This window comes from Anser cygnoides, chromosome Z (assembly GCF_040182565.1).
Source record: "Anser cygnoides isolate HZ-2024a breed goose chromosome Z, Taihu_goose_T2T_genome, whole genome shotgun sequence".
Taxonomy (NCBI): domain Eukaryota; kingdom Metazoa; phylum Chordata; class Aves; order Anseriformes; family Anatidae; genus Anser; species Anser cygnoides.
Genome location: NC_089912.1, coordinates 79,415,748 through 79,439,531, shown reverse-complemented (window position 1 = coordinate 79,439,531; position 23,784 = coordinate 79,415,748). Strand labels below are relative to the sequence as shown.

The window sequence follows — 23,784 nt, the reverse complement described above, 5'->3', positions numbered from 1 at the left end:
TTTAAGGCTAATATTCTCTGCTGGCAACTACTGGAGTAAAATGAAAATAAAAGCTGGTTAGTTTTGCTTACCGGTGTATTTATGTATACTGATTTATGATCCAAAGTATCTTTTCTTAGGAAAACACCTGTTCATGTATTGGAATCAAAATGATAAGGTTAAAACTGGCGTTAGTAGCTCTGCAGGAAAGTTTAAATGATAGCTAATTTTTGGTGATGCTACCCCAGCACTTCAGGTCTACATTCCAGTCTGCATCCTGACATTTCCTTTTGTTTCTCACCATAGATTGGTGTTTGTGTTTAGCTATAATTAGTGATCAAGTCAACCATTTTTTCATGGCATGCATCTGACAGTATGTTAAAGTTGTTTATAACACAGTACTAGTTATGGGGTGTACACTGTAGAAAAAAAGAATGGTAGAAATGCATGTATGCATTTTATAGTTATACTAGTATTATGCCACAAACTTCATACTGAAAATTCGTACTGAAGAAAAGCATCCTCTCTAGTGTTGAATTATAGACCCTGCTTATATAGCCTTTTTATTTCTTATTTGTTCATGGGGAACAGCTCCTGTGACAGACTTAAGTCTATTGCTGATGCTGCAGTACTACGTGTTCAGGAAAACAGTGGGTGAGCCAAAGGCAATGCTGTTGGTTTTTTTTTCAGTCCAAATAAAAAATAAATGCCCCAGAGATACCTATAAATCCTTATTGTCAGGTAGATAGTCTCTGTGTGACTTAAAAACATAAGTAGAAAGAATTATTTTTTTAACTCCAGTCTACTCCTTCTACTCCTTCTGTCAGTACCACACTGTAACATAACATTCATAAACTTGCCAAACTACATCTAAAAAAGCAGAACCTTACAACCTTACAAGTAATACTTTGTTCTGTTGAGAACCACAACTCCTTTTTAAGTAAACTGGCGCAAAATGAATAAAACTATTGCAAATGCAAGAAATTGGGGGGCAAATGTGCTGCAGATGTATCAATACATAACAGATAACAGGAGAGTAACAGTTGAGCATCTGTGTTGAGTAGCATAACTAAGGCTTAACAGGGTGGTTGTATATTTGCAGGACTTCACAGTAGTTCTTGTAGTAGGTATGTTCTGCAGCTTCCAAATATTGATAAAACTTGTTTTACATGTAACGCAGCCATAGCTGTATTCTCTGCTGTGGTGATTGATTCCCAAAAGCTGTAGGTTAGTTGCCCTATTGATGACCTGTGAGAGCATTTTTCTGCAATGAATATCACTTACAGCTAAAAATCTTTAAGTGGAAATAAATTCTTCATATGCATCTTTCAGCTCTGCTCTGTTTATCTTTCTCTACTTTTCCTTTTTTTTCCCACTGAGTTACTAATGTTCTCCTTCTGAAAAGACTGCTCATGTACTTATCTGTAGTTGGTGGATTGACAACTGTACTTTTCATTACCTTTTTTTTTGCTGGTTTATTTGCTTCCTCATACAGTTTCCTGTTCTTCTGTTGCATTCACCCACTGAATCACTGAGAGCAGTCTCACTGTCCAAAACAGGATGGTTCCAGATTAATTTAGGAGCTTGTCACCATGCAGAAAACAAATTCAAATCCATTTTTGTTGAATAGTGGAAGGTTTTAACGTGGAGAAGCAGCTTTCACCTTGGATTAGCACCTTGTTTAGAGTTTGGGGAATAACTCAATTTCATAAGGACCCTTTATAGCCCAGACCAAAACCACCCAAATGCATCCTTTCCTCTAATTCAACAACAGCGGTGGGTTGTGTCTTGACAAGAACATTGCATTGGATTCTTTACACTTCAAAATGTCAATGTGTTGAACTCTGCTGTAGGGTTATACAGCTTGTTTTTGTCTCACTGGAGGTTGTTCATTGTGTAACAGGATCAGCTTCAGCTCATGGTGACTTACCTCCCTGTCATTACTCAGCATGCTCTTCCTGCTGCCTGGATCACTCTACCAGAAGACATGTTTTAGGAAATAAAACCTGTAGAAAGAAAAGATAACTGACTCAGACAAAACCCACATTTGCTACAAACCAGAGTACATATTCTTTGCTTTTTCTTCCTTGCCCTGTTTTGAAGACAAATGTTATGACAATTCACCTTACTGTGTGTATTTATTTATTCCATAAAATGTCATTAATAAAGATAACTTTTGGAATCCTCAGCATGGACCCATAGCACATGAGCGTGCGAAGCAGAACAGAGCAGAGACACATCTGACACAATATTTCTTACCAAAGCAGCTTTTATACTGCAAACTACAGTTCCCCTAGTGACGCTAGCTCCATGCAGCTTTCCGTGATATAGTCCAAGATTTATGACTGGTGGTTTCCTGAAGAGCTATTTGAGTATTCTGTGCTTCACTGAAACAACTTTCATATGTCCTGTAACAAATCCAAAAGTGTAATGGAATAGGTCATTTGTCTTGAGCCTTAACATGAAACAAAATGATGTAGTAGGCTTTTTTCTTCTCTGTAGTGAGGAAAAATTGGCTCATTTTCAACCTGGATTCCAGCTTTCTGGTTTCTGAGCTCACCCCTGTGGAGGTGATGTTAGATTTGTAATGCTGTCTCACCCAGCATACAGCAAGACTGCTTTAGTTACAGTAATTAAGGTGAACTGATGTCTTCAGTTTTGTTCTTTCCCATTTAAAATGATACTAATATCTCTTTATCAAAAGCAGAGATTGCCTAAGCAATAAAATAAAGTATATATTGGGAAAGTACAAAACAGATTTATAACTATCGTAATGTTATTTAGCTGCTAGAAATGAGAATAAGATTACAGGGCCAAAACACTTAGACCACCAAAGTAATGAGCTTCTGGTGCAGTGAACGGGATAGTAATCATTTTCAGGAGTAGTTTGGTAGCAGTGTTTCTTGGCTACTCAGTGTAAACATACTGGATATATGGTTTTATGTCTTTTAATGGCCTTCTGAACTGATTATGTATTTAATTAGTTTTCTATCTAGTATAACTTCTAAATCCCAAAAGTGGAAACTAGTTTATCACCTTGAAGGATTTAGTTATTGTTGGACAAGAAGCCCTTTCCAATGATGTGCAGTGGGAATGTTTCAGCCAAGTCCTTGCCAGACAGACCTCAAATGTGCAAGGTTCTCTGGGCTGTTTCAACAAAAAAGCTTGTCTCCTATCAGCCATGGCACCACAGTTCGCAGGTGAAGGTGGAGAGCTGCTGCCTGCTGTAGGTGGAAGATGAGTTGCTGTGGGCACTGCTGCTGCAAGTTCAGGTTACAGTGCACCTCAGCTGTGTGAACTCAATTCATGCCACATGCTACTGGCCTCAATGCCCCTGGCATTCATCATAGACTTCTTAAAATACAAATATCAGTGATACACAGCATCCCATGTTTTCCTCTGGCTTCAAATTGAATCACTGCCTACTTAAAAGTGTAGGGCTGCTCAGAAGATCTGAGACGGCCCTTGGGGGTAAATACTTCAAAGCATGTTGTTTGGTTATTGATGAGTCACTAACATGCAGTGCAGATATGACTCTAGTCATTTTGATCTGCTTTATTAATGAACACAAATATTTTCTCCTCAACCTGTGTGTGCCTTTTTCCTTTATAGATTATGAGCATTGTAGCAGTGACTTTAAATGTACAGTGGTTGTGGGGAAAAATGTCAGTTCAAATCTACTAATTTTGCAGGTAGTGATGTTTCTCAAATGATGTATTTGCAGGTGGATGGAGGTCTGCTTGGAAGAAGAGCTGCCCCCTACTACTGAGCTGGAAGAAGGCTTAAGGAATGGTGTTTACCTTGCCAAGCTTGCGAAATTCTTTGCCCCTAATGTGGTGTCAGACAAAAAGATCTATGATGTGGAGCAGGCACGTTACAAGGTAATAACTCTGTTCTCTGTATAACAAGACAAAAAAAAAATTAATATCCATCTTCCAGCCCTTCAAGATATGCAAGCATGGTAGGTTCACTTTCTGTACTGCTTTTTTAAGTCTGTCAAGATGAGATGGAAGTTGCAAAGCACTAGGAAGCTAGTATGATAATTTAGAAATGTTTTATATTGAAAAAAACTGTGTTAGTGCCACCTAATGCTTATAAAGCCAAACAAATTACACTTCTGGCTCCAGGGAGAACATAAAGGTTATCACTTAAGCAATTATTCCTAACTAAGAACTGGAGCCAAAAACAATTCAATAATTAAACATGATGACTATTCCTGATTTTTCTTCTCTTGAAAGGACATTCACTTCATTAGATCTGTATTTATTTTTTCTGCCAAATTTACAACTCAAGCAAAAAAAAAAATCAAGCTGACAATAATTAAGCTTAGATGGCATGTGTGCAAGCTGTTCATTAACTCCAAGATAACCAATAACATAGAAACATACACATGTGCATCAGCCCCACTACAGAATGTGTTACATCAGTTCATAGAGGGGGCAGAAAGGTATAAGTTTTGGAGATGTAATAACTGTTTGTTGTGTGAGAGTTTAGAAATTCAGTTGCTTTGCTCTCATGTGGTTAATAGAACTACGGTTAAGAAACATGACTACTTTTAAATGCTTCTCTTGAAAATTCCTGAAACTGGAGTTCAGTCTTTTGCGCCTTTACCATCACTATTAAAAAAATAATAATTACATATATATATATATATATATAATTTTTTTTTCCCCACTTTGTTCTCATAAATGCTGCTTGTGTAGTCTGTAGAGAGGGGCAGGTGTTCCTGCAGACCTGAACAACAAGTGAGAGTTCCTTATGTGTTCTCCTTAATAGTAGTGCTGATGGCATCTCCACTTCTTTATACTGGAGGTAGTGGTTCATGCTATGTGACAGCGTGTAACCTTTTGCTCCTGAAGACCACTAAAGGTCTTCATTTAAGCCATTATGGCCATTTAAGCCACCATACACCTAGATGTATACAAATTTGGTTCACCTTACATAAAAACATGAGATGGACAGCATGAGCCTGTTAATGCTTTAGGCTGCTTCATTACCAGGATTGCAGCTGTGGTACTTGGGTCTCCAAGTCCAATGAGGGAAAACTCCCTGAGCTTATCTTCAGGACGTAAAACTGGGAATCAGCAGAACGTTCAGTAATCAGAGAACTTAATTTGAATTCTTTCTATCATTTTTTCCTTCTGTGTTTCCAATAGAGATCAGGACTTCATTTTCGGCACACAGATAATACCGTGCAATGGTTAAGAGCAATGGAGTCCATTGGTCTGCCTAAGGTAAGCAGTTAGATTTTAGCAAAGAAGCTGGATCAAGGCACTGACTCAGTATTTCCTTTCATCTGCCTGCATATAAACAGTAGTTTACAGTAAGTCTACTGGGAAGGCTGGCTCAGGAAAAAAAAATCTGAAGAGAAGGTAACGCTGAAAACAGTGATGGTGTCAGTTACGTGCTACAGCTTTGGTGTGTTTGGGCTGAGGCTGCTGTGGATGACAAGTGCTGTGAGTGGAAATACTCAGTATTTTGGGAAGTCAAAGGGGAATTCCAGCAGCGTTTTAGCTGTACCTTATTACTACTAGAGTCTTATTACTACTAGAGTCTCAGGGAGGACCTAAATGGAGTATGTTTTAAAGTGGAAAACTTAAATATTTGCTTCCTTTAGGTTGCTACCTCATGTCTCTTGCTGACTCTTCCTCCTAATATCTTGTCCTAGTTTCTCTGCCTCTGCCCTGTTTCTAGACTGTCCTTGCACGTTCCGGTATCCCTGCGTGGCTATGCTGCTCCTCTTCCACCAGCTGGTTTCTTGGGTCACCTTTCATACTTATCTTCCTTCTTGCTGGTCTTCGCTTGTCATCTTCCCCCTCTGCTGTTTCTGGGCACCAGTGAGTCTTTTTTTCTGGACGAAAATCCTTTAAGAAAGGGCTGCATGGAAACATCTACTGTGCTCTTTCTCCTGTTTTGATGCCTGTGGGCACCTGGGGGGAGTGCCCCCTTGGCCAGGAGCAGCCCTGGGGTGCCAGGGGGGTGGGGGGGCTGTCCCACGTGCTCTGAGGCTGGGCACAGAGGGGATGCTCAGATGGCTGCCTGAAGGACTATGGGGAACAGTGGCTGGTCTATGTGCAGGTACCCATAGGCAGAAAGGGTTACACACGACTGCCATCAGACACTCCATGAAGAAATGGAGGGTCCTACCTCTACCAGTTCAGCTATTTTTTAGCTCTATTTGAAGGCTTGAGGCCTCTGTTTAGCTAGATGATTTCCACCCCACCACACCTCCTCCAAAAGGTTTCGCTTCTGCTTCATAGGAGGGTTGTGGCCCAAATGTTTCCCATGTTTCCCTCCCAGAGCTGTTGTGAGCAAGTGATGAAGAGGGCACTGTGCTCCTGACCAGCTCAGTCATGCTCTGCTGCCTGTGGGACTGTGCAGTTCTGAGTGCCCAGGCTGCAAGCATGCTGCCAGCTCTCATGGGTAGCCAAAGCTTTTATTTTATGTTCTTGAAGGAGCAGTGTTTAGTGACTGGGACCAAGGCCAGGAACAAATTAGTTGTAGAACCAGAACTGGAACTTACAATGTGACTTTTTGACTAAATTGTTTTCACACTCCTCTGTCCGAGTGTATTTCTCTGTTAATGATGCACTCACGCAGCTGGGGGTGCTGCTGTTTAAGCTCTTTGCATTTTTAAGACTTACTGGGTGGTGTTGGTTTGCTTTGCAGGTGGTAACTGTATCCTAGGCTTTGGGTGTCTGTAGGAAGACAAACCCTACTTTCTGAGCTCTTGCCAAAGGATCTTTTCTAACAGTTTTGCTGATATACTGGCTATCTTCCTTATTTTCCATTTTAATAACTAACCTGTATACTCTATTAAACTCTCCCTCATGAAAATTACTGATAAAGCTAAAATAGTACAACACAAGATTTGATTCATAGGTGTATAGAAATAACAGTGGAACTTCTATATTTCAAAGATATGGATTTGCAGACAGCCCATTTTAGCTATTCTTCTGCCCAGTTATCTAGCTTCTCCTTCAACAGCATTTTTTTTTTTCAGATTTTTTATCCAGAGACTACTGATGTCTACGATAGGAAAAACATACCTAGGATGATATATTGCATTCATGCTTTAAGGTAACTCCTGATGGGAATTAAAACTAAACTGGTGAATTTAAGATTGTAAGTCTTGAACGGCATTAGTGTAATCAGTACGTCTCAATCTGTCTGAATACACAAGATCATTAATTTAAAGCTGGTGATGAAAGTGGAACTTCAGCAAGGCTGTTGGGTAAATTATATCTGAAATAAAAAAGGACTACCAAAAGTAGTGCAAACATCCTTTTAAATGTGTGTTACCTTCACAAATTGGTTTGTCTTAATGTGTTTTGATACATGCAAACAAATGAAGAAAGCCATAGCAAAATATTAGTGTTACCGTGGGGCAGAGGTGCTGATCAGAGTGAAAATGGTGAACTGACATCCCCCTGACCCACAAGAGGACCAAATAACTGTATTGAGGTCAATCATGTGAAATTTAACACTTTCCAAACTTCAGAAATTCTGAGCAACTCAGTTCTGAATGTAAATTCAAAAGACTTTAGCAACATCTCTGAAGTAGACCTTAAGGTTTGTTTTTGTCCAGCTGCAAGGATTTCCTTGTGACGTTTAGCACTGAAAGCACCGAACATCTGCCTCACACTGCCCCCGTTGTGAGAGGCAGTGGAGTGGGCAGACAGCTCCTCCCTCTTGTGGCTCTCCCAGCTCATTTCCTGCACAAGGAGACCTTTTCCTTTCCTTACTTTAACTACATCTCCATAAGCTTAATATGTAACACATATCCCAGCTCTTGCCTGTGTTCCTAACAGCATTCAAAGGTACATCAGCTGCCCCAGGGGTATAGGTCAGAAACCACTCAATGCATGCTGTAATTGAAATTTTTTACAGTCTAATCCTTGATATGATGTGCACACTCCTGCACTCTGCCGCGTGCACTTACTGCCAACAAATAAGCCATACCACCAAAGTTCATCATATTTTTTTAAAATACTAGGTGTTCAGAGTTGGCAACCCTGGATATATTTTTTTGTCAGCTCTTGAGTATTGCCCCTTGAAATTACTATGACTGGTGTGATGTTAACTGTCTGGCATCAGGAGGCGCGTACGCGGGCAGCTCTCCCCTAAAACTTTGCAGTGCCGTCTCTTCTGTCAGCGAGTGTCTTATGTAAGCCTGGAGTGATTTCCTGGAGTGGGCGCGTGGGGCTCGTAATGCTCAGCAGCTGAGGCGGGAGCGGTGGGCTGCGTTCCCCCCGGGTGATGTAAGGGCCGGCTCAGATGTTTTGCAGGAGGTGGGAGAGCACAGTGAGGTTTTCAAATAGCTGTGTGCCTGTGTATGGGGGACTTCATCAGCCATGGATTTCAATGTTACGTGAACAGTTAGACACCTTATAAGATCTGCCTAATCTCTGCAATCACGAGAGTTTTCTTCTTGAGCTAAATTTTGCAATGGGTTGGCCTCTGGTAGGGGTCTTTTGTTCTCCAGCTTGGCTTGTTCCAGGATTTATGCTAGTATCAAAACCAGTCTGCGTTGTCTTGGCTCTCACTTCCAAGTTTGTCTTGTTTAAATTATTTTTCCTTGCTACATATCAACACAAAGCTATAATTCCATGCTTCTGAGCTATTATTTTAGAAACAGACTTCTGTAACATACATCATGCATCATGGCGCACTGAAGGGGAGTAGACTGGCAATGCTTTGCTTATGATGCTTCACCCTGGCAGCGTGGGGCCCTGTGACTGCATACATGTGCAGGATGTAAGAGTCAAAGAAGCAACTGTTGAGCTTCATTTACTTACAGACCGATCCCCAAAATGCATGTTGTAAATATCTTTCAAATCAAACTCTGGTATCAGTATTTAATTGCACACAGACTACATTGTGAAAGCAGGCTGGGAAATGGCTGTTTTAAAGGACAGGGCACTCACTTGGCCAGCAGTGTTTGCTCTTGGGTTGGTGTCAGGAACACTGAGCTGCAGGAATCCATCTCTGTTCCCCTTCCACTGACCCACTGTTTTCTGTCCCCTGGATCTGTGCCAAGTGCCCTGCCTCATTGGGTTTGTCGGAGCATCCTCTCCAGGGAGCCAGCATAGGGATCACTGACCCTAGAAAATTCCTTGTCCCGCTGTTCTCAGGGTCTGGCACCACAGTACCTAGAAGCAGAAACTGCAAGCAGGATTTTTCCCTTTGCATCTGTTGCATATGATCATGATCACTATATGAAGAATCACCACAGGGTTGAAGTGCTAAATTCTAATATATGTCTTGGAGTGCGTGCTCAGATTTCAAAGGCTTGTAACCTGGGAAAATTGAATACTTTCTCTGAGAGGTGAGGGGCTGATCTACTTTCCATTTATTCTTAACTGTTACCATGTAATTACCCCAAAGCATAAAGATTCTTAAGCCTTTGAATGAACTGCAAGAATTTAGCACAGTTAGGATATTTTCTATTATTCTGATAGATAGAAATATTGAAGCCAAATTCAGTCGAGATTTTTCATAGTTTAACCTACTGAAACAATGTACATAACTAGTACTTAAAATTGTCCCCTTCAGAAGAGTGAAGTAGACTTTACTGTAAATAATAGGACCAAATGTTAACCAAGGACTTTTTGTATGAAATGTTATTTAGGTTTTGCTGGTCTTTGAGCAGATGGAGGGCCTGAAGACAGGAAATTACTCTAAGCAAAACTGTTTAAATATATTTTTAAGATATGGCCTGCTTCAAGCCTGAAATGAAGACCATTGCCCTTACAGCATGTGAAAAAAAACTTGCAGCCAAATACAGTACTGCTCTGTCCAGGAAGGAGTGATTTAGCAAACGATTTCTGGATTCCTGCTGAGTAAAATTACCATCTTATTTTTTCCTTTTGAAACATCAATACTTAAATCAGATCTGAAAAATAAAATATTTCTCATTTCTTGCAGCATTATTCTTTATGAAAGCTGATTTGGATTTGGTCCTGGATTAATGAGGTTAAGAGCTGCTTTGTTTAAATTTAAATGCTAATAGTGATTCTTGTTCCTAAAAAGTGGTGTTGGAGATTTGATTCTTCTCCCTCCCCCTGCTCCCTTAAATATATAATTTTCAAATAATCTTTACAAACAGATCACTGCTACATCCTGGACAAACTATCCTGCTGAAACCGAACATTTTCAACACATTGTTTTCCTAGGAAGTGGTAGAATAACAAACATGTTAAAAAAAAAAAAAATAAAAAGCATATGCTATTTTCACGTTTGTTTGTTAGGGCATGCTGTACATGAGCTAAGCTTAAAACAAGACCTATGAGCTTCTGGTTGATCACAACTGCAGTTCTTCATGGGTGATGCAAAGGTAGCTTCACCTGGAAGTACCCTTTCACCTTTGTTTCTCCCCTGAGCCCACTGCATCGTGTCCATCATTCTCAACCTGCTTTTGATTTTCTCTGGGTTCTCTGAGGCTCAAGCTACATCTACAAAAGCATTGAGCAAACTGTTTCGAGTGAAATTATATGTTAATATAGAGTAGAAATGTCTTCCTGTTCCCTGCAAGCAACTTTGCAGCACCACCTGGTGGTGAGTAAGTTTATTCAGAAGAAGCAGTGTCAGAAGTAATGTGCATTGCTCAGCACTCTTGGGAAGTGCTTTAAAAAAAAAAAAGACACCACCACCACGAGTCCCTCCTGTTCATACTATTCATTATTTTCATCTGAGTGTCCTTAGCTCCATGATGTTGCTGATTTCCATGACTACTGTTGACACCCAGCACCTCAGCCAGTGCTCCATCCTTGCCTTGAGCTTAGAGTAATATCTCTTTTAAAGTCTGCAAGAAAAGACTGTCAGGCAGTTTAGGATAAAGAAGGGACCTAGCTCATTACTATAGTCTTGTGCATTTTTCCCCCTCCTATATAACTATCTTGCATCTGAGATTGGCACAGTTATTCTCAGCTTTCATAACAATGACTTGAGGGACTGCAGCAGCCAAAAGTCTGTATACATGAGATGTGTTGTTACAACCATCCAGGTTATGACAGGACAGAGGAGTAGCAGCAGTAGCACGGAAGATGAAATGCTGATTCTTTGTGCTCTGAAATGTAGCAGCTACAAATACTTGCTTTCAAATCTCTACTTGCAATTTACTAGTAGACCAGAAAAAAAAAAAAGGTTAAAAATGAAAACAGAAGGCAAATGTCCTCCTCAACAAACAAACACCAAACCACAATGCGCATTGGCAATGTATGAAGTTGTGGGTGAGGTAATTTAAGTAAGAGGTGCAAAATAATCCTCTTGGAGGAACACGTTATTTCAGTCTTATTTTTAAAATTTACTTGCTGAGAGTTGATACCTTTTCACAGGATTTATTTTGCTCAATGAGTTTCACTGATTAAAATAATAATAATAAAAGTCTTTTGTAGATAAATGCCTGTCTGGTGTTTGGAAGATATTGAGCAAAATATGCTTAGCTGTTTTTCAGATATCACCCAGAGCTCTAGCAATAATGAGTATAGAATTTTTTTATTCTATATTGAAACAAAAATATTAGTGCCTGGAAAGCACTTTTACACAGGGTTTATTTCATTTTCCAAAAGCAAAATTGTTAATGACACAAATGTGTTTGAGAGGACCAAAGCGCAGGCTCCCATACACTTAATAAGAAAGGTGTCAGTGATTTACGTGCCTGCAGCTACTATCTATAAGGATGTAAGTAAAAACAAACTATAGATCCAAAGCTGTAAGCTGTACTGAAGTGCATTCACATCCTGATTTTTGCCAATATTAACTTTTGAGTTTCTTTAGAAACCCTTAGTGGAAGACAATTGCTTGTTTACACTTCTGTGATCTGAGATACAGTGACAGTGCCTCTTACAGATGCTTCTTTGAAACTTCAAGTCAAAAGAGACCTCTTACTGTAATACCTAAAATGCAACATAAAAAAAACTTGCTAGTTTAAGTTTATTCCATATCTCTCGATGAAAATCAAAGGTTAAAGTACAAGCTTCACAGTGGCAACTTTTCTAACAAAAGCATTCTCTGTTTATACAGAAAGTGGACACATGAACAACACACAGGACTTCTAATTCTAATATTTTTACTTTGCAGTTTATATCTGTTCAAACTAGGATTAGCACCACAGATTCAGGACCTACTGGGAAAAGTAGACTTCACAGGTAATAAACTGCTTATATAATCACGTATTAGATAACTTCTTCATGCTGTAAATCTGCTAACATTGTACATATTTTCCATTATGGTCTTTTTCCTCCCCTAAGCTTCTGTTAAGCACGCTGTAATTAAATACATGGGAGGTTGCTATTTTTAATAAACATCCATCTTTGAAGGACAGAAGGGAGTGAATTTGCATGGAATACTTGCCATATCTTAGATTCCTTCAACACAGGGAGGGAAAAACTGCTAAGAATTCCTAGTCACATGTGCTTTCAAAAGAAAAAAAAAGTCATGCACATATTTGTAGGTATGGTGGTTCACAATGGATTTTTTCGGATTTTGTTTATATATTTTTTTTATTTGAACAGAGGAAGAAATCAGCAACATGCGAAAGGAGCTAGAGAAGTATGGCATACAGATGCCATCTTTTAGTAAAATTGGTGGGATTCTGGCCAGTGAATTATCAGTGGACGAAGCTGCATGTAAGTATGTCTCTTGTTTTCTACTAAATACTGAAAGAATGCCAACAAAGTACTTTGTGTTTTAATGCATCTATCTTGCTATAAATAATGAGAAAGACAAGTTTTCATTTATTATCATGTTGCATAATTGTTGCAAGGCCTTTTGCAACTCATCAGTCTGCATTTTTTGAGCAGGAAAGAACATATATACACCCATGCAGCCTCTGGAAGTGTTACCCCAAACAAAGATCTCTTCCTAGCTTTTGCATGTGGTTGGTGTTTTGGTAGCTAGTGTTCCTCTAGAATGTAGAATTGAGTTCTGTGGGTGCCTCCACGTTGTAGGGGGTACAATGGGCTAGTGAAGACAACACATTTAGTGAAATCGGGAAGTGTTAACGTAGGAAAGGGGCATCAGGGAAAAAACACAACTGCATTATAATTAAGTTCCAGTAAAACTTTTTAAACCTTGCAAAGCAGCGTAATTGAAACAAGCTGCTTCATAAAACGAGTGTGCTGAAATTTCCAGACTTGAACTTAAAACATGCTTCCTCATGTTGATACACATTCTGTCATATACTCTGTAGCCTGCTGCAGCTTAATTTTGTGTATGCTTGTGCAAAGCCAGATCTCAAAATACTGTCTTTGGAAGTGGGGACAGTTTGCTTTTTTTAGCAAACTTTCAGAGACTTAGTGACTACCAAACACTTTTCTAATGAGCTTCCTTCCTTCCCTGGAGATGAAAGGGTTGCAACTTCCTTCTGTGAAAGATTTTTATAGCATCTATATGTAGTTTCCTTTAACTTCCAAAATGTTTTCAGCCCTCCATAGAAAATTAGGGTTTCCTGATTCTGGTTCTGTCTCTTTGGGCAAAGCGTGTGCGATAGATAATGTGCCCTGACTCAGAACAGGAAATATCTGCTGTGGGAACCCTCATGCACTAGGAAAGATTGACATGGAGATCCTGCCAGAGGAAAGGGGGCTACCATCCTGCTTCTGAAATGGAGTAAGCAAAAAAGAAATACGAAATGAAACAACTGCTAATGACTCCTGCTGTGCTGTCAGCAATAGCAGAAATCAGTGTGCAAAGAGTAAAACTTAGCGCCCTCAAAACAAGTTTTTACAATAACTTTTTCATACATTCAGACTACTCTTGCCAGTCCAATTGTTTTTTTTATTGTTTCCCTTGGTAGTTTCCAAGGTTTGCAACATCCACCAACACAAGCTCACAGCTCTCCTAACCTTGACACTGTCTGTTGTCTACGTGTTGCTAGCTCCACTTATGTCAGCAAGGCCTATTACACAACTTTGGAAGAGATTGCATCTTTCCTATGTTTTTGTTATATGTGGATTCAGGGCTGGTATGTCTTAAGAAACGCAATCTTTACTTAGCCCCATGAAACTTCTGTGGGTGTTAACGTTGAAAGTCGAAAGAACCATTGTGGCTTTCTGCTTGCATTTCTTCCATGCCAGCTGCTGATGTTTCTCCTCTGCTGCTGTGCTGAACTGAACTAGTGAAAATTGTTTCAGAACAACTTTCTAGCATGAGTGTAATGCCAAGCTATGGAAAATCCAAGAACAGCTAGACAAGCTTTTGCAGTAACTCTGAGAACGTGTGGCTTCACCTTATTCTTCATTTGCCTGTTTTCAGTTTCCAGTGGTCTGCTCTTTTGTTCCACTTTCCTGAATTTCTTGCACCTTTGTTTTTCAAAATGCTCAAAAATTTTAGTCATCAACAAATGTCTTTCATTTTCTTTATATACTAAAAGAACTAGAAGGCTATACACCCAGATGTACAGACCCTAAATTAAACTTGATCCCAAAAAAGTGATTTTTTTAGAATAGTAGCAAAACTACTCCAGGCCATGTAGCAGTTTAGTATTGATAGAGTAAGGAAAGATGACATTCTTGTTTTTTCCCCCCAATACATTTTATTGGTGATGTGAAAGTAAATCTTAGACAAGCTTCTGTGGTGATAATGGGGAGCTGCTGTTGTCCACATTTGGGATAGGTTCTTTAAATACCCATCAACAATTACATTACATATAGTAATGTTTGAAAAATCTTTGAGATGAATATGCCACTAAAATAATTACTAGCATTTTTTTTGTTATTATTTTGTGGCATGCTGGTCCAGATAAAACGTAGCTATGGAGAAAACCCTTCCTCTAGCCTTTTCTCAGGTTTTTCCTCAAGGAACAAAAGTGTGCAGGAAACATCTGGGAGGGATGTGTTGGCCCTTACTCTATACCTAACTCAGCTGCAAGTGATCTTGATTTTTATACAATCATGTAATTATTCTGAGTGGAAAAACAAGACTATTTCCATTCTTGTCTAGAAAAAGAACAAATCTTTGAGTCGAGCATTTTTTGGTAGTTGAAGTTTTGTTGTTTTCTCAAAAAGGTTTAGCACTTAAGGTATATTAATGAGCTGCTCAATGGCTATAGTGAGGCTTATGACACTTTTTCTCATATCCTGTGCAGTAATGTTCTGAGAACTGTGCAGAGCCTTTTGTGTGTTCTTCTAGCTGTTTGAAATTTTCCATACTACTGCTTTCAGGTGACAGAAGTAGGGACCATTATATCAGTGACTCTCTTCACTAACTGCTCATGGTGATCCTCTCTTAGGAAAGGAGAAGGTTTGTCTCAGACAATTTTACGCATGGTATGCAGGATTGTGCCCTGCCTAGGGACTCTTAACTATGTTTCTTGGGGCACAAATTTCAGAGTTTGAACTTTCTTATAGTTGAAAAGTTCTATATAGGAATATTTATTATAAACAATGATTTTGCATAGGATCAAAACGTCATAGGGTCACTTAGGTTGGAAAACACCTTTAAGGTCATCAAGTCTGACCATCCACCTAACACTACAAGTCCACTGTTAAACCATGTGTAGCATCCACCCATCTCTTAAACGTGTCTTAATGAAAGTGACTAAAAATGCTTTCAATTCCTGCATGTAACTGCCTTCTAAATGACATAAGACTTGAATAGTAAAACAACTCATGTTTTGGTTTTGGTCAGTAAAAGAGTAACCCTTAGCTGGGAGAAGGGATAACACGTAGCAGACATAATGTGCTACCAAAGCTGCCTCTGAGATAAACTTTTTTGTTGCTGCAGCCTAAGTGAAGCATTAGGAGTAGAATGTTTGAGGGGGAATATGCAAACTGTCTTACACATATTAAACACTCATTTCAAATAAATCAGTAGACAGTATAAATAATAAATGGATATGAGGAATATGAGATGGAGAAGGTTTCCAACCTGGTGTTCTGAAATCCTCTCTGGGGAGGTGGCTGTCAGTCCTGGGATTTAAGCTGAAAGAACGGAGCACTTATATGTGGCAGCTGACTGGAAGGGTAGGATTTAGGCAAGCTGCAGTTAATCTTGTGATTGTACATACAAACTGTTTTTCTTGGGTTCTTCTACTGCTACTTCCAAACTTAATAGAATTATTTTGTTATCTTGCTACAAAAACTGAGATTTCCTGTTAACTGGTAGTTTGCCATGATTTAATGAAGAAAGTGGAATTTCTGCTGTCTATAGCATGTTATCTGTATTTTACTTTTTAAGAAGCCTGAGGTAAAAGAAATAAAAGCACTTAATTTGAATATTTGAATTGCTTCCTGAAATCTTGGATTGTACTTTTAATTTTAGTGCATGCTGCAGTAATAGCAATTAACGAAGCTATTGAGAAGGGAATAGCTGAGCAAACCATTGCAACTCTGAGGAACCCAAATGCAATGTTGCTAAATGTGGATGAGGAACTTGCTCAGGACTATCAAAATGAACTCTTTGAAGCTAAAAGGAGAAAACAATCAAGTGCAAGACTTAAGGTAGTGGTATTTTATTACCTCTCACAGTACATATGTTCCTTCATGTTGCTCTTCATGCTGTCGTATTATTTCAAAATTACATTAAATTTAAATATTAGTGCAATTAGGAAAAAAAAGCTAAATAAGATAAGTAATGGTAATCTAACAAACTGACAGACAATTCTAGAATATGGTTTGTATGAGTTTGATGTAATTCAACTTTGATCAAGGAATCTTAAGGAGTCACTTAAGTCTAAAAAATAAATAAAACAGACAATTTTTCCTCTATCACTTTTAACAATTTCTCTGTTTAAAAAAAAAAGTTCCAAAGGGAATGATACCTTTTTGGGGCATAAAATATAATCTTTTCCCCAGGTCTTCAGTGTGAAATTACTTGCTTTGTTTTTACATGAAAGACAGTGCTTTCTGCTGATGAAAAATACTGCAATGTATTTATACTTGTACTATACAGAAAGCAGAAAATGCTTTAAATATTGCTCAATCAGTTACCACAATGGGCAGGTACTTTTGGTTCATGTGGTCAACAAATTCCTTTGCACGCATCCAGCAAATACTTAGCTGATGTAGTTTTAATGACTCCCACTAATAGCTTTTCTCCCTGCAAAATTTTTGTTGACTAACAACATTTTATTTTGTTAGAATGGCACAATCTCTGAAGAGGAGAGAGATGTCTACGAAGAACTGCTGACACAAGCTGAGATTCAAGGCAATATCAATAAGATCAACAGTAAGCCATTCAGGATCCTTACAGAAGTGTGCATGTAACACGTGGTCTTCCAGACTGCAGCTGAACATGGCTTAAATCCACAGGAACAAACAAAATATTTCTGTGGAAACTCATAAAACATACAGAAGTAGCTAATGTCTGCCTACAACAGGTTTTTCTTGCTTTTCCTACTCTACTAATCTTCTGGGGGCTAATGTCTGTTTGTGGGTTTTGCTGTAAAGTTTCCGCAGTTCAGAATCCAATCTTTCTTGCCTGCTTTTTTTCCTCATGTTTCAGTTTCTTCTGTTTGCAGAATACTGTAAATTTTGACCCCCTCTTTATACACCTGAAATTTGTTCATAAACTTCCACCCATTAGTTAGCTGTAGATAAACTGCTCCCACATGGGCTCATATAGAATCAAACTCTGCTTTACAGGACTGATCTTGAAATAATCTTCTGCTGGATAATGACTGACACTCTATTTGGCTTTCACAAAAAGTGAGATGCTGACAGACTTGATTTTTATTTATTTTTTTCAAAAACATATGTGCTGTTTATAAGCATTGTTTTCATTTCAGTTCACATAGCTTTAGTCCAAGTGAATGAGGCTATTGACTGGCAAGATGAAGTGGCACTGATGGCAGGTTTGAACCGTCCTGCTCTAAGCCTACTTGAAGTTCTGCCACAAAATTCCTCATGGTACCTATTGCAATTGTGTGATTCTAAAGCACAGAAAATGCAGGTAATTGAATGGAATGGGTACTATGCATCAGTTTGATTTCTTTTTTTTTTTTTAGCTAACTTAATCCAGAGAGAAATTACCCTACTCTACCTTCAGTATCACTTAAGAAATAACTTTATCAAGATTTTAGAATAACTAATGTACTAATCAATACCAAAGTAGTTGCATTTGCTCTGAAGAGCATGACTCACTTTTAAGTAATCACTAAGATATCAGAATAAAATTTGGGATATGTCATGCAACCCCTAATAATGTTTGTTTTGAAAATGAGTACAACTCATTTGTAACTTGAGTACAACAAAAGATAATATTGAACCATTAATGGCTATGAAAGAATTTTGGTGGAATTGAGTTTCAGGGAGAAAATCCCACATTCTGAGTAAGATAAAAATCACAGGGAAAGATTAATGCTGTGTTTACTGTGACATTGTATTTGATGCCCAGGCAATACTGCAATCAAAGTCTAGTGTCCCATCAAGGGTTTTTATCCCTTATCTCGCATCAAACTTGCAAGCATAATCAAATCTTTTTTTTCTGATGATAGATAGCAGGGGGTCCAATTATGCTCGACAAAAGTGAAATACAGAAAGAAGTTAGTGTTGCCAATGCGGATGCTGAGGCTCACAAGCTTAGTGAGTAACTGTTTTAATACTCATTTTTTTAGCATCACTGTTTAATTATGTTAAGATGATTAATCGAATCCCCAATTCCTTGCATACAGACTAGGTTTCTCACACTGAAACCATGTGCATTGCATTTTATTTTGTAACTGTCCATCTCAATGTCACAATTGCCAAGTCATCAATCTGTGTTACAGTGGATGTATTCTTTTTACCTAACACCTATGAATGACTTAAGCTACTGGTAAATGCATTGTCACAAACTGAACAGAGTGCATAGCTTGATGACTTGCACAGTAGGAGAGATGAACATCATTGTAGCATTAAATTAGAACAATCAAATGGAAGAATATTTTGCAATCACATTCCAGAGAAAAATTATTCTTATTTTAGATTTATCTAGATTTAATCTGTAGTTTCAAAAAATATAGTTAAAGGGGATCTAAATTTGCAGTGCATGCATTGCTTCTTTTGACTGGAAACTTCTTTGCTAAGAGGTTCAGCTTTGTTAAGCTGCTGTCATTTCATGCTATATCTGAGCATGGCTTAGTGGCTGTTTTCTCTATTTCCAATGCTTTGAATCCAGGCTGACTGCTTTTGTAATGTAACTTAAAGTTGGTACAGTGAGGTCAACCTAAGCCAGAAGCAAAGTTACTAGCTCAAATGTTATTCTATTTTAGATTGGTTAGGCATGGTGAGCAGTACTTTCCTCTGAAAGGGGTGCTCCTTGGTAAACAAAATAATGAAAATTGTGATCTATGAAAAGCAGTAATGGTGCTTTGGAGAGCAACTTATTTCTTATGTCTGATTTAAAAAGGAAAAATAACATTTTTGTTATTGGACTGTGAACTTGTTAGTGTGTGTTTTGTAAGTTGCATGCTCAGTTCCTAAATTAGGAATCAATTGTTTAGTTGCTGACTACAGAACTAGTTTAGTTTATTTGTGGACTCTAGGTCTTTTCTTTGCTCTTTTCTCTAAAAAGCATGCATGCGGTAGCTTTGAGAGCCTTTGCTGTTTCTAACCACAGGAGTAGCCAAAAGGGAGCCTTCAAGAACTACATGGCCCCATGTGACCATGCTTCAGAGCAATTGAAATGAGAAGCAAAGAGCTTGTTTAGGTGGGCCTGATTACTTTAAAAGGTTTTTGAAGTCTTAATTTTTTATAATAAGACCCAAGTAGTGTTGCATACATGAAACGAGAATGGTATCAGCTGTACAAGCAGTCCTGTACAGACTTGAGCAGTCAGTGGTGACTAAAAGGATTCCCTGGAAAAGAGGAAAGTCATGAGATAAGGTGGAAGAAAGGGGGGTTATTTTGCTGATGGAAACGACATTCACATAATTGTCATTCTTTACTCTGCCATACACACTCTAACCTTTAAGGTTGTTTCCTGTTTATGCAAGACTGAGGCTGTACCTTGTGCAACATATTCCTGGGTGCGTCCCAGCCTGGGTTTCTTCATAATTGGCTCCTCCAGGAGTGCAATTATGGTCACTGACTAAGAGAGGAAGTGTTGCCAGGTTGCTGTGGCTCAGATGGGAGTGTTTTTCAGTGTTTTTCTGCTGGCATTCAGACCTCTGAAGTGTGTTCAGCAAAACAGAAATCAGGTGCTGTTCTGGTACCGAGATGGATTGCATTAGTACTTCTCTATGGTGGTCTGTTTGACATTAAATTTGAGCTGTGGAGGAGAGGACAATTTCTAGACAGCAGTACTTTTGAGGACTGATCTTCCAGACTTAAACGGACATCTGGTAGCAACAAACTTTTAGAAGCTGTACCATATGTTTCTGCCCCCCCCCCTCACTTTAGCCACTGAAAATTCCACTTCTAAACTTACTCATCCGTTTCTACCAGGCATCTTAAAAGAGACGATAAAAAATGTCATTGGTATGGCAGGCCAGGTATTTAGCTGGCTGAGTTAGGTCCTGCTGAAAGGAGGACGCGGTGAGGGAAGAAATGCAACAGAAGAAAATGAACATTTGGGTTGAGGTGGGACTGGAGTGCTTGAGCTGACATACTGAGAGGAACATGCTGCAAGCAAACACAAGGAGAGACATTAGGTCCTTCTCCATGTGCTAGAATGAGTCAGATCCTCGCTTTGGAATACAGGTACAATAGTTGATCCCTAATATCTACAAGTCCAGAAACTATTTATAGTCCTCTGGTCAATTATTTGCTGCAATTTTTTGAATAGACATGTTTTGCAACATTCAGCAGTTTGTCTTATAAAACCTGACATTTTCCTTCAACGACAGCAAATAATACTCTCTGGATAACCTGTCATCTACATGGCACAGAAAACAAATGGCTTGTGAAAATTAATAGGCTTTTCTTTCCCTGCTGTTCTCTAGAACTTATAGCAGTTGACAATATCAATACTGCAATTCGTAACTGTGATCCTAGTAAAACACTGGTTGCACTGATGAAACCGGAGGCGCAGCTGCCTGTTGTTCACTCATTTGCTGCTGTTGTCTATCAGACTGAGCTGTTCAACCTCCAACAACAGAACGCTGTGGTAAGAGTGAAATGCTTACGACCTGCTCTCTGATGTTATGTAGCCGAGCCATGAAACAGCACAAACATAGCATGTTGTCTTGTAAAATCAGACTTAATTCTCTCACCATGGTGTTATGTATTGCATGATTGTTTTCAATCAAAGTGGCAAAACTGAATTACAGAAGTCATTTCTTGACACACTTTGCTCTGGCTGAGCTCTTGTGTTGCAACAAATTGACTGACTTTTTTAATTGTTGCATGCTCTTACTGAGGACTAACCCTTCATATATTGTTTAGGGTAAGAGGGTATGATCAGAAGAGATGGGACTGGGGCAAAAGGCCAAAAGGATTTGTAGCAAACAGAGTAAGCTCTACTACCAGTGCTGTGTTAATGCGACATACCTGTGACCAGGAAATTTGTCTTAGCACTTCAGGCTTTCTAAATCAGTTCCATCTCCTTGATGGTATCTGGACTGTGTAACTCAAATTCGTTACACTGGTTATTTAGCTTCCTGACTGAGGTACATTGTTGTCCTACAGAATTACCTGGCACATGATGAACTGTCTATTGCAGTAGAAATGTTGTCAGCAGTTGTGTTGCTAAACCAGGCCTTGGAAAATAAGGACATCCTAATGATAAAGAATCATCTCAGAAACCCATGCATTGGCTTCAATAATCTGGAAGAGGAAAACTTGCAACGGTAAAAGTTCATGTTTTGTTGTCTGGATGAGACTTGGCAACTTCTGCAGAAGGATAAGTAGGCATTTCACTGGGGGGGGGGGGGGGGGGGGGCTGTCCTGTGCTGTGGTTATGAAGATGAAAGGGCTGTAAAATAACAGTTATGTTATTAGAGAAAAACATAAATACCAAACTAATTGTGTATCTATAAGTGTAAGCAGTCTCACAACCTCAAATATTTGAGAGCAAAAGGATATGCAAGGTGGAGGGGAGACATTGTCAGAAAACGGATGTTAAGATCTGAAAAAAACTTTGAGGTCACTAAAACATAAGCCAATAGTAGCTGGAGACTGTCAATCAGTAACCTCTTCGCAATACTGATGGAGGATCTTTGGAATGAGATAATGTGTTGAGTGTCTTAAGGTCAAGTAGGCCCCTTAGACACTGCCTAACCCCCCTTTTTCAGCCAACGGTTTGCGAAGGTCTGAAATGTAGCAAAGTCCTGCTTGCTAAAAAGCTGAGTACAATGCTGTGGCACGCGTGCATGTTCAAAGTTGAGTTATAGCCTTCACTGAGCTGCTAGCTGCTTGCACTGCCACATGTCTGACTTGTCACAGCTATGAGGTGCTGCTGTGCTCTTCAGCTTATCTGCAAAAATAAAAAATTAAAAAAAATCAGGCAAATCTACAACGTGTGTGAGACCTGAGGCTCCAGCCTGTGGGGAAGAGGGCAGGTTCTCACCACCTGGTCATGGGTAGTGGAAATCTGAGTGCTGCTGGAAGGTATTACTAGACAAAAAGGACAGCAGTGACCTGGTCACTGAAGGTCTTCACCAGGCTGTGAGACAATGTGAATCTGAGCCCTTACTAGGTTCCTTGAAGCTGGAGGGAAAGCAGTCAAGATAGGGGGGAAAAAAAAAAAAAAGTAACTTGTGTGTGAGAGTTGAGAGAGGCTTCCTCTCTGTCAAGAGGCAGGAAGAATCTGTTCCAACCTGAAAGGGGGGGGTGGGGCAGAGTGCTGTGGGGTCAAACAAAATCAGCGTGCTACTTGGCCTTGTTGACGTCATGGTGCTTGGGGGAATGAGAAGCAACGTTAACCGTAAATATACACAGATGACCCCAAAGTATTCAAATGCAGTGTTTGACTGATGACATTGTGGCCTGATAGCACTGCCAGCCAATACAAATGAAACGGAAGGATTAGTTGGAGTAGGGAATAAAAATTTTATTATGCTAGTATGCAAATCTGGGCTGCCAACCACAGGTTGAGTGTAGCAGGAAGCGTTGATTACACAATACCCAAAGGGGTACAGTAGAAATAGAGAAAGTTCTATGAGGGAAATGATATTCAATGGCTTTCTACTGGAAGACGTGTATTTGTTAGGGATGCCTTTCCTAGAAGACAGAAATTCAGTGGAAATACGACAAAGTTCTGCAACATTGTAAGTTTTGTGTGGAATGTTATTAATAAGAGTTGCTAGCTTCTCATAACTTCAATTATTTCCTTAGGAAAATTGGAGTGAGAAAAGATTGGGTACTATGAAATATAAAGTTTAAAATTTGCACGAGGAACTACCATCTTACAAAAGATTTAAATAGTGGGACTCATTACTAAGTACTGCATAAGATTTGAAAATGAGCTGATAAATCAATGGATCACAGAATCGTTTGCAACTATTAAACATTGATATGCAATTTGCAGCTTGGGGAAGCCCATAATGTAGTCTGATGAATGTAGGGAGGACAAATCAGAACAGGAAATAATTCTTGACTGTACTGGTTTGGCAGCAATTAATTTCAAGCCACAGCTGGAAATAGACGACAGGTATTTGGTCTGTCTTACTGGGTCAGTTGAATATTTGGTTCCAGAATTTCAAAATTAACTTTCTTGTACAGGTGTTTACACTGCTGTGAAGGTTTCCAGGTCAACTAGGTCTGTGATCGTTCTAAGAACAACAGGCACAGGCTACAGAGCTTGTGCTTGGAGGACCATGATGTGTGGGACTCATGTCCTTTCTCTTCCTATGGCCCACCGTCCTCTATGTGCAGGATGCATGGTTATCTTCTAAGCATGAGGGGCTGCTACCTGATGCTAGGACTGACTCTCTGGTCTTTGATG

The 23,784-nt window shown here is 39.2% G+C and overlaps 1 protein-coding gene across 3 annotated transcripts in view; it reads left to right on the top strand.

Annotated features, from left to right (window-relative positions):
- The window catches only part of IQGAP2 (IQ motif containing GTPase activating protein 2), a 126,257-nt gene that overhangs the window by 60,704 nt on the left and 41,769 nt on the right, over positions 1-23,784 (top strand). The window contains exons 3-13 of one of the 3 annotated variants that reach the window (XM_048053658.2): positions 3,704-3,860; positions 5,136-5,213; positions 6,983-7,059; positions 12,061-12,128; positions 12,495-12,608; positions 16,243-16,421; positions 17,061-17,148; positions 17,708-17,871; positions 18,416-18,503; positions 20,843-21,006; positions 21,528-21,688. In XM_048053658.2, the coding sequence (XP_047909615.1) occupies positions 3,704-3,860; positions 5,136-5,213; positions 6,983-7,059; positions 12,061-12,128; positions 12,495-12,608; positions 16,243-16,421; positions 17,061-17,148; positions 17,708-17,871; positions 18,416-18,503; positions 20,843-21,006; positions 21,528-21,688 (1,338 nt within the window). The remainder of the gene's footprint in view (positions 1-3,703; positions 3,861-5,135; positions 5,214-6,982; positions 7,060-12,060; positions 12,129-12,494; positions 12,609-16,242; positions 16,422-17,060; positions 17,149-17,707; positions 17,872-18,415; positions 18,504-20,842; positions 21,007-21,527; positions 21,689-23,784) is intronic. The other 2 variants (XM_048053661.2, XM_048053664.2) reach the window with 2 other exon arrangements.